This window comes from Salvia hispanica, chromosome 4 (assembly GCF_023119035.1).
Source record: "Salvia hispanica cultivar TCC Black 2014 chromosome 4, UniMelb_Shisp_WGS_1.0, whole genome shotgun sequence".
Classification (NCBI taxonomy): domain Eukaryota; kingdom Viridiplantae; phylum Streptophyta; class Magnoliopsida; order Lamiales; family Lamiaceae; genus Salvia; species Salvia hispanica.
In genome coordinates, this window is record NC_062968.1 from 39,146,222 (window position 1) to 39,156,992 (window position 10,771).

Here is a 10,771-nt window from a genome sequence, read left to right on the forward strand (position 1 = left end):
TAGGGGACGAAGGGAGTAATTTATGTTGTTAATCTATTATACTACTACTATTTAAACATGCTTCGTCCCATAGAGTATGCACTTTTGGTTGAGCACAAATTTTAATGCATAATTGGTAAAATAAAAGAGAAATAGAGAGAAAAAGTGATTAAAGTATTGTCTGTGTAGAAAGAGTCATGCCTCACTAGATAAATGAGTTTCAAAAATTAGAAAATGCATACTTTTGTGGGTATAAAATAAAAAGAGTGCATGCTCTAAGGATAGAAGTAGTAATAGATTAACAAAATAAACTATACTATAGACTCATATGTTGATCACCACCACTGAAAATGCCATGGTATTGGGGGACGAAAAACTCGGACATATGGATAAGTTAAAGTAGCGTATGCATAACATCGTAGACTCAATGCTACATATATAGATTGGAAATAAATAATCACTGAGATCTTGTACTTATTTCAACGTAATCTATTTAGTGCTATACCACACTCCGATGTCATCAGTCCCTAGAATAGGATATCAGTTCAAATCGGCACCAACAACCATTCATGATAGATTGTTCGTGTACATCTGAGGTTGAAAATATCAATTACTTACTCCCACACGGTACTAAGTCAAAGTCAAAGAAACTATGAGTATACTAATTAGTCTATAATGTAAAAGAATGAATATTTGGTTCATTATCCATTATTTACATGAATTGAACCAACAAATAATGATAATTGACAAACCATGTGATAAATAAATATCTTCTTATAAATTGAGAAATGAAAAAAATTAGTATATAAACACATGTTTTTATAAAATATTATTCAATGATTTTAAAAATATTTAAGGTACACACTGAATGAACTTCTGCTCTGAGAATAATTAAGAGCTATTGTATTTGAAAAATAAAAACATAATATCATAAAAATTACTGATGTGAAAACTATAAACTTGAATATCTTTTTTAGTTGATTAAAACTCATACGGTAGAAATATTATTAAGGGAGTGGTGGTAGCAAAACGCAGGCAATACGACGCCGTTTCACTGGTTCCTTTGTGTCTCCGGCATCTGTTGTAATTCTTCTATTTTTCATTTATCTAAAATTCCTCCAGCAGCTCCAATTCTTTGAATTCCTAAATGCATATTTTGTTGCTTTAGATCTCGCAATTCACAATCAGCAATGGCTTCGGTTTCTTCCGGTCCTCGAACTGTAGAGGAGATCTTCAAAGATTACAGCTCTCGCCGTGCTGGAATCATCCGTGCTTTAACTTATGGTACTTTTTTTTTCAACAATTTGTGCATCTGCCAAGACTCCGATGCAGGGGTTTTTTTACCCTAGATTAATATTGTTAATGTGCATAATTCTCGTTTTCGTTTGCAGATGTGGATGAATTCTATGGCCTTTGCGATCCAGGTAATTGGTTTTTAGTTGGGACTCACTTCAGTTTTACTTGCAAGTCTGGATTCGTGTTTATATCTTTATGTGCATGTGAATTTTGTCAATTTTGACTTCGGTTCTGATTTTTTATTTGATAGCAACAATTTTGATGTTGTTTATAACAACTTTGGTGTTTTTCTTCGTTTTCCCCCTTTCATCCCTTGGTTTGATTGTTAATTAGCTATTGTTTTGAGTAGTTGGAAATTAGTTTGAACGCAAAGTTGGTAACTTTGCATTATTGCCGATTCCCCTAAAAAAACGAATACAATTCTAGTTAATTTTGGGTTTACCGTGATGAACTGTTTGTTTAATTTTCGGTTATCAAGAAATTGTACGAAAATGAGCTGTTTTCAGCTTTAGTAATGTGACATGCTGATTGAAGGCGCCGTTTCGATTTATAAATAGATTCATGGTGTGTTTCCTGTGATAAGGGCATTTTGCATTAGTGTGGGAGTATGTTTTCTGTCTCTCGTTTCAATTGCGTTTAACTACATATCTTTGTCCATTAGTTTATTGGCAGTTGAAGCAGGGTAATATGAAAGTGTGTCTGCAGATTAGTTTCATATGAATAGCCTATCTTGCAGGACATGCATTTTCTGTAGTCTTGGAAGATTTTTAGGCATGCCATTCATTGTTTATTTGTATGCTTGCTTGGACTGCTTTGAGTTTGGTCTTGCGTTGTTAACTTACCAATTTTCAATTATAGAGAAGGAAAATCTGTGCCTATATGGGCACACAAATGAAACTTGGGAAGTAAATCTTCCAGCTGAGGAAGTTCCACCGGAACTTCCAGAGCCAGCGCTTGGGATCAATTTTGCTAGGGATGGAATGAATCGAAGAGATTGGCTTTCTCTAATTGCCGTGCATAGCGATTGTTGGTTGCTATCTGTGGCTTTCTACCTTGGGGCCAGGCTGAACCGCAATGAAAGGTGAATGCCATATCATACAATGGTTTAGTTCTGTTTGGTAACTCTTTGAAATTTTTTTGGAACTAAAGTACTCCCTCCGTCTATGAATAGGAGTCCCATTTCTATTCGGCACGAGTTTTAAGAAATGTTAAAAAAAGTGAGTGGAAGAAAGTTAGTGGAATAGGGGTCCCACTTGTATATATTAGTTTTAAATGATATGTGGGTGGAATGAGTTAGTAGAATGTGGGGTCTCTTTACCATTTATAGTAATTATGAACCGGGACTCCTATTCGTGGACGGACCAAAATGGAAAAACGGGACTCCTATTCGTGGACGGAGGGAGTATCTTTTACGCTCATATCACACAACATTTTTTAAGGCAACAAGTTGTATGCTGCATATAAAAGTTTCGGAACAAGCATTTGTGATACTCTGAATGGATATGTTTTTGACACTTTGGAATCTGATGAAGTTATAGGTGTATACTTGTATGTGATATTCTTAGCAGACAAAGTAAAAACAAAATTATGCTAGTGTTTATTTATGCTGTTGATTTCTCACTCAAAGATTTTTAATTTCATCATTTCCTCTGAAGACTTCTGCAAGGCTTTTTCTGTTCCAACCATCTGTTGTTGGCCTTGTTATATTATGTGAAACATTATCTTCAACCTATTATTTTTCTTGCTTCATACTAACATTCTTCGAAAGTCACAATGTTTCTTGAGCCAGGCCAGCCCTTTGGGTGACCTATGGTTTTATTACAGTTTGATCTAGTACTATATTTGTTTATTTGTTCAATCACCCTTTGATATCTTTGAACTTTGTTTGTTCAGCTTCTTCTGCACACATCATGACTCTAATCAGGTCCCGGGTTTTGAATATATGCTCAAAGAGTTTTACAGTTCCAACAAAATATAGTCATTTTCCTCCAACCTCCTATTTTTTCTCTAGATATTTAGCAATTAGCATCATCTAGTTTTCTCATAGCTGCACTGCTCCAGTCCTAATTAAGCACTAGAACTAAAGTAGTACTACCTAGCATTTAAAGAAGTTGGGTTTCCGGAACTGCAAATAATTGATCATTATATTTTCTGGTTTTTATCTTTTATTATTAACCTTTTAAAATTTTTTCTTTAAAGGGGGATGTCAAATTCCTTCTGCTGTATCGATCTTCTGATTCTATGGGATTAAGCATTTCCAGTCTTAAATAATACGATCACTTTACTTGCAGGAAGCGACTCTTCAGCATGATCAACGAGCTGCCAACTGTCTTTGAAGTGGTGACTGAAAGGAAGCCTGTCAAAGACAAGCCTAATGCTGACAGTGGAAGCAAACCTCGTGGTAGCACAAAAGTAGGCTTCAACCCTTCTTCAAAATCTCTCTTTGTTTTTTCTATTTTATCGAAGTGGCAAACATCTCAACCACTTGATCCTCATTGTTTGCAGAGATCTAGCGACGGCCAGGCTAAAAGCAACCCACGGCTTGCAGATGAGAGTTTCGAAGAGGATGAAGACGAACACAGTGAGACACTCTGCGGAACCTGCGGTGGAAACTACAACGCGGATGAGTTCTGGATCGGGTGTGACATATGCGAGCGCTGGTACCACGGGAAATGCGTGAAGATAACCCCTGCCAAAGCTGAGAGCATCAAGCAATACAAATGCCCTTCGTGCATGAAACGAGGCAGGCAGTAGCTGTCTCCGTCGCCACTTCAACTCAAGAGAGACCCATTCTGTTCAACCTGGTGACTAACAAGGTATATTAGTAATATCGCATTTTGACTGTTTGTAGACCGTAACTGTTACTCTCTCCGTCCCAACTAAGTAGAGGCATTTTCCTTTTTTTGACAAAAAAAACAAAACATCTAATCGCTCTTACTATATTCCATCTCCTACTTTACTCTCTCTTTATCTTTCCTACCTTCATTCCCCTCTCCTACTTTTCAACACAATTTCTTAATCTCGAGCCCAAAAGTTTTGGCTCAACTTAGGTGGGACGGAGGGAGTATGTACTATGAAGAAGGCTTGCTTTCTTCTTCCTCCGTTTTAGGTGCTTTGATTTTAATGTACTAGTTATTTTAATGTAGTAGTAGTGGATTTTATATATTTTCTCGGATTTCATTATTCCGTGGTTAATGAGACTGTTATTCCGTAGTTCATCTATATTCCCAAGAATATAAATGTACCAAATTCAAGTATATTATAATGCTGGGTTCGTTTGTTCACGTATAATTTGAAAATACACTAGTGCTATTATTCTGATATTTTAATCTTAAATGATTTTTAAATAATGAAAATGTAATCATACATTTTTAAATCTTTATTGTTGTTGGGGAATTAAATATTAAATGGAATATACTATAGTATTTCTTGATGGTAAAAATGTTTAATTTTGCCGAGGAGGCGGTGAATATAAGAAATATTTATGCATGCCTTTCACAAATTTGTGAGTTGTACCTAGGGCTGGGGAAAAATATCGAAAAAATGATATATCGCTCGTATCGTATTGAAAAATATCGAAAAATTATCGAATTTTCGATATATTGCAATTTTCGATACGATATGATATCGTATCGTAAGTTTTCGATACGATAACGATATGAATTTCCTTATATCGTGATATATCGTTTTATATCGAAAATACGATATATATCGAAAATTTTCGATATATCGATATTTTATTTTTGATATATATATATCGATATATCGAATTTCGGTACGATATATCGAAATATCGATACGATAACGATATGATATTTTTTTATATCGAAAGTTCGATATATCGAAACTTTCGATACGATAACGATATGAAATTATTTCATATCGATATTTTCGATACGATACACGATACAACGTTTTCGATACGATATACCGTATCGACCCACCCCTAGTTGCACCACACACAAAGACACATGAGGAAAATAATGTGTTACTCGCTTTATGTGGACATTATTTGTGGTGGCGATAAGTCATGTGGATTGTGGGTTATTATCCGGACGACTTGATAATGATCCAAGCCAAGTAAATAAGTCTAAACTCTAATATGACTAGTTAAGGAAACTTACAACCCAAACACGAATCTGCTTGTTACCTTTAAACATTTATTCGATCAGTAAATGACACGAAGCATTAAAGATACAATATAATATAGCTTGCATGACACGATAACGACCTGATAATGCTCTGAAGTTGTATTAAATGATTAAAATTGGATATTACATGATACTTATTTTTTAAAAATCTAATTGACATGATACAAATCTAAGTTACATGAACTTAAAATATATACTCCCTTCGTCCATGAAAAATAGTTCAATTTTGCCATGTTGAGGTGTCTACGAAAAATAGTCATAATTTAGAACTAATTTTTTTTTTTTATCATACTTTACCTACTTTCTCTTTTTCTCTCTCATACTTGACCCACGGTTTTTCATTCTCTCTCTTACTTTACTAATCTCTCCTTAAAACTTGTGTCATTAACAATGAACCTATTTTTCGTGGATGGAGGGAGTAGTATATTTTAAAAAAAGATTAATTAAAGTAATAATATTATTTTTGAACGGGTCAACCGAACACAACCCAAACTATCGAATTCCTAACGGGTTGACCCAATAAGGCCATAAACCCAATAAGCTTGACCCAAACCCATTATTTTGTGCGTGTTGGTGCCAGGTTTGTGTTGTGTCCAAAATTGTCAGCCATGATTATCTGTGAGCATTGCTTTCGTTTAATACACATTTAACAAAATTTTGTTTTTATATATTAAGTTTGATTTTAATAAATAAAAAATTATTATTGAAGATAACCCACATTTCTTTTTGGTTTGATCCAACCAAGATGTCCAATTACTAAAAATAGACTTTTGTCTATGCTATTTTCTCTCCACTAAACACACAAAATTAAATTATAGTATAAAATATCATGCCGCCTAAGGAAGGAGCCATCTTCCTTGGGACGGATGTATTAGTTAGTATGAATAAATAGTACTCCTTCCGTCCACGAAAAACATAATCTCATCTTTCCATTTTGAAGTATCCATACAAAATAGTCTCATCCAAAAATGAAAAGTTTATCTCAAATTATTAACACTATTCTATCCACTTTTATGTCACACTATTCTATCCACTTTTACGTCCCTCTCTCATACTTAATTCACTTTTTCTCGTTCTCTGTATTACTACTCTACACCAATTTTTATTAAAACTTGTCATCTACCTATGAAACTATTTTTGATGAACGGTTGGAGTACTTATAATGAGCTGTGTTAAGGCCCATTTAAAAGTTCGTAAAGGCTGTAAGTTGGACTAATTGCATTGAAACGGCCCATTAAAGATGGGAATAAATAGCCCATGAGACACCAAAAAAAGGCCGTCTCCCGTTTTATTCCTTATTAGTCACTAATCAACATTCGCCAAAGAAAGGAATTAGGTCCACTTTTATTATTCACAAAACTAAATAACATTTCTCAGTTTTTATTTTTTAAATTTATTTGGATGAAGTCATTATATTATTAAAATTTTAAAAATAAGGACTGAAAATGCACAATAATATACATATTAACACTCTTCACATGTATAGAATGCATATATGCGTGTGCTCGTGGTCGAAGTTTTGCATAAATGTTTGATGTCAATTCTTAATCTGTCACGATGATATCTTGAAAATCAAATCTTAAACCAATCGATCATATATTATTTTGTGGAATGGGTGAATATTCTTGGATTCATTTCGCAAATAATTCTGGACCTCAAATATAAAAATAAATATAAATAATTATCACGTAGCTATGGAGAAATATTTGCATTATTTATTCTGTTGAACCATCATACAATGAATGTGACTTGCGCGTCTTTTCATAGATATTATATTTTTTCTTACTTTTAAATACTCTATTTACAATAGGAATACTAAAATGTTTTAGTTTTTTTTAATGTACGAGAAATTTCAATAAAATAACTTTTATTAAGTAGATTCGATTCTCTAAGCAGCTTAAATGTTGTTTGTATCCTCAACTAAAAAGAGAAGGTTGTTATTTTAATTATAAGTATATTGTGTTTGTTAGTCAATAGTTGATTTATAATTTTTGTTATTATGGCGTAAAGTATTTTGGTGTTGATATCAACTTTATTAATTTAAAACTTTTATCAAAGATGTTATATACACATATATCAGATTCAAAATCAAACAAGATTGAGCACGTAGGGATCACATTAGGTGCGGATTCACTATTTACCAAGACCTCTTTGTTCTTCATTAGGAGAGCTTAGTCAAACTCTAACCACACAACTGATTTTGTTGAGTTATCAAGATTACAACCGAAGAACTATCAACTATTACAAATATAGTCAATATTCTAATCTAGGGTTCTTGAAGTATCAACAAAGTTCTCCTAAGAAACATGCACACTGAATAAACGGATTAGCAACAACAAACAAGATCCTCTGGGATCAAATGAAACCATCCGATTAATGCAAGAAACAAGAGTGATAAGTCGTATTCTAAGCCTTGGTTACTGATCAGTATGTCGTGAAATGCATGTATTATCTACAAAACAGTTGCTCAAGTGTGTGTCCCCTATTTTCACGAACACATCCACATGCCTGTTACTTTCACGCCTACTAGTCAGTAGAGTACCATCTTTATTTCTCGCCTAGGTAGAATCCCAACCCCAAAAAGCGTGGTAGCTAACCAAAAACACCCAGGAATATCACCATAGTTATCCGAACGTGTCCATCCTTGTGGGATTCGACCCTTACCTCCATTATACTAACCAGTAAAAGTGGGTTGAGGAAATTTGTTTGATACCAGGTTCCGGTTGTCGTGCCAACGACTCAGCTAGGCCGGGAATCTCATCCTGATCAGTTGGATACACCCCCGCATTTACACACGTTGACCGAGAAAACCTGCACTTTCAAAGAGAGACACCAAATAGATCAAAAGATGGCCCAGAAACCCGCTAATAACCAGATCTATTCTACCAGAAACCAATCCAAGGGAGCACCGTTGAAGTCTGAGTAGAGATCAACCTCACACTGCAGATACCAACACCACAGAACTCCACCACACAGGGTCTGGACACCTCAAACACAAACTCACACAGAAAGGTCTCACACACTAAACCCTAGATCTTCATCACGGTAAGTAATTTGGGCTCAGCCCAAATCAATAACACACGGGTCAAATAAATAACCAGCCCAAGTAGAAAGTCCATCAATATCCAACATACTCCACCTTGGACTTTATTCTAGGAAACCAATCTGGTTATAAGCTAAGGTCAAAATCATCACAGCCTACAAGGCAAATCCCCTAGATCAAAGTGCAAGTATTTAATGCAGAAAAGAAGTTTTTCTAATGGTAAGGGCTTAGTTCCCATGTCAGCTGGGTTTTTATCTGTATGCACTTTTTGAAGAAACACTTCACATTTTTCTACAATATCACTAATGCAATGAAACCTTACATCTATATGCTTTGTTCTATCATGGAAAACATGATTTTTACATAACTGAATAGCAGATTGAGAATCGGAGACACAACAGGAGAGGTTTTCACAAACTTAAGTTCAGAAAGCACTCCCTTTAACCATACAACCTCTTTCATTTCCTCAATGGTGGCAATATACTCTGACTCAGTAGTGGACAAGGCCACAATATGTCAATCAGATTTCCAACTTATGCAAGACCTACACACTGTAAACACATAGAAGGTAGTTGACTTCCTCTTATATCTGTCATTAGCATAATTAGAATCCACAAAACCAGTTAGTAAAACACCATCATCACACTTAGAATAGCATAAACCACACTTAGCAGTTTGCTTCAAGTATCTAATAAGCCATTTCAAAGCTTCCCAATGAACAAGACCTGGATTGGACATGTATCTACTAAGACATGAAACTGCATAGGCAATATCAGGCCTAGTGCTAACCATCAAGTACATCACAGATCCAATAGCATTAGCATAAAGAATTCTCTTCATAGCATCAACTTCAGCAAACATGTTAAATTTTTCAACTTTGTACACATAAGGCTCTTGATGCAACACAAGGGTGTAAGCTTTTCTATCTCTATAGATACTTATCCCTAAGATTTTCTGAGCATCGCCTAGATCCTTCATGTCAAAATTCTCACTCAAAGCAGCTTTGCACACCTTTTATAGTTTTCAAACAGGGACCAATAATAAGCATGTCATCAACATACAACAACAAAAAAACAGGCACAACATCAAGGTTCTTAACATATAAGCATGCATCAAAGGTACTTATTACAAAGCCTAACTTCTGCATACATGTATTAAACTTGATGTTCCACTGCCTAGGTGCTTATAAGTTTGGGGCTCATCCCCATCAGATTCATATACATTGAAAGCCAAATTTATAAGAGCAACTAAACCAACAAAGCAATCAAACCTAGAAGGTCTATTGACATTGACCCTTCTAGTTCTATCTCTAGATAACACATAATCCTGCAAATTAGTATTATCAATAGCATTTTGAATGCCACTAGGGCTATGTATTTTTTCATTCTGGGCTGCAATAGGGGAGAGATTTCTAACAGGGCTATCATGCACATTGTCATTCACATTTTGGGCAGGCACATCATGAACAATATTTGGATTTCCTTCATTAGGAGTCTCATTAGGTGTATAGACTGGATAGATGTTCCAAAATGGCCGCTCCACCTCACTTGGAGCATCACTGGGATGCTCCACTCCAGTGAGTGTATCTCGTGGGCTCCACCTCATAGGGGTTCATTGTCCACATCTATAGATCCGGGCTACTTGTCAATCTTAAGCAGGGAATTCATCTTCATCAAGACTACATCCCTACTTATTATGACCTTGAATCCGAGACTTAATATGCACAAAAGCAATACAGCCAAAAACCCTTAGGTGAGGAAAGTTAAGAGGCTTTCCATAAAACACATATTCAGGACACTGACCTGTTAGGTTTGGTATACTGAAAAGCATGTTTCGAGCAAGTTTCGCTCGAATAGAATCTTGCTTGTATACGTAAAACTCTATAATCCACTTTTAACCTGATTCAGTATTATTCGAGCAGCCCGCACGAATAGACGTTTCGTAACGTATCTAGACTGGCACAATGGAATTTCACCTGCTGCGGGTGTTGGCCAGATGATTCGTTTTCTGAATCTGAAACAAATGAAGAATACGTAAATTTACAAACATTTTGTAGAATATTTACGTGTTCGTTTGTGTTACATTATTATTATCACTAAGATAAGCACGCTCTGACGAGCTTATTATGACTTAGTCCAATTTTCACCTAATATCTCAAAATGCATATGTTCGTTCTAAGATAAGCTCGCTTTGAACGAGCTTTGTACGAAAAGTCATATGGTTTGGATTGTCCAGTCACAGGACTTATACACAAAATACCTTTCGGAGAATTGAAAGGAGTGGATTCCCAAAAACCGACATA

General features: G+C 35.2%; 1 protein-coding gene across 1 annotated transcript; it reads left to right on the top strand.

Annotated features, from left to right (window-relative positions):
- The first annotated feature begins 1,043 nt into the window (after window positions 1–1,043).
- Window positions 1,044–4,493, top strand: LOC125224525 (PHD finger protein ALFIN-LIKE 1-like). Its single transcript, XM_048127938.1, has 6 exons — window positions 1,044–1,062; window positions 1,148–1,263; window positions 1,371–1,403; window positions 2,134–2,356; window positions 3,567–3,687; window positions 3,781–4,493. Exons 2-6 carry the CDS (start codon window positions 1,170–1,172, stop codon window positions 4,027–4,029), a joined length of 720 nt encoding a protein of 239 aa, XP_047983895.1. The 5' UTR covers window positions 1,044–1,062; window positions 1,148–1,169; the 3' UTR covers window positions 4,030–4,493.
- Window positions 4,494–10,771: the final 6,278 nt, after the last annotated feature.

What these genes read in the sequence shown, in the direction of transcription:
- LOC125224525 (XM_048127938.1), top strand. Translation starts at nt 1,170, where the DNA reads ATGGCTTCGGTTTCTTCCGGTCCTCGAACTGTAGAGGAGATCTTCAAA. An exon ending in CATCCGTGCTTTAACTTATG is followed by an intron (nt 1,264 to 1,370) that starts GTACTTTTTTTT and finishes TTTCGTTTGCAG; the next exon opens with ATGTGGATGAATTCTATGGC. An exon ending in AGGCTGAACCGCAATGAAAG is followed by an intron (nt 2,357 to 3,566) that starts GTGAATGCCATA and finishes CTTTACTTGCAG; the next exon opens with GAAGCGACTCTTCAGCATGA.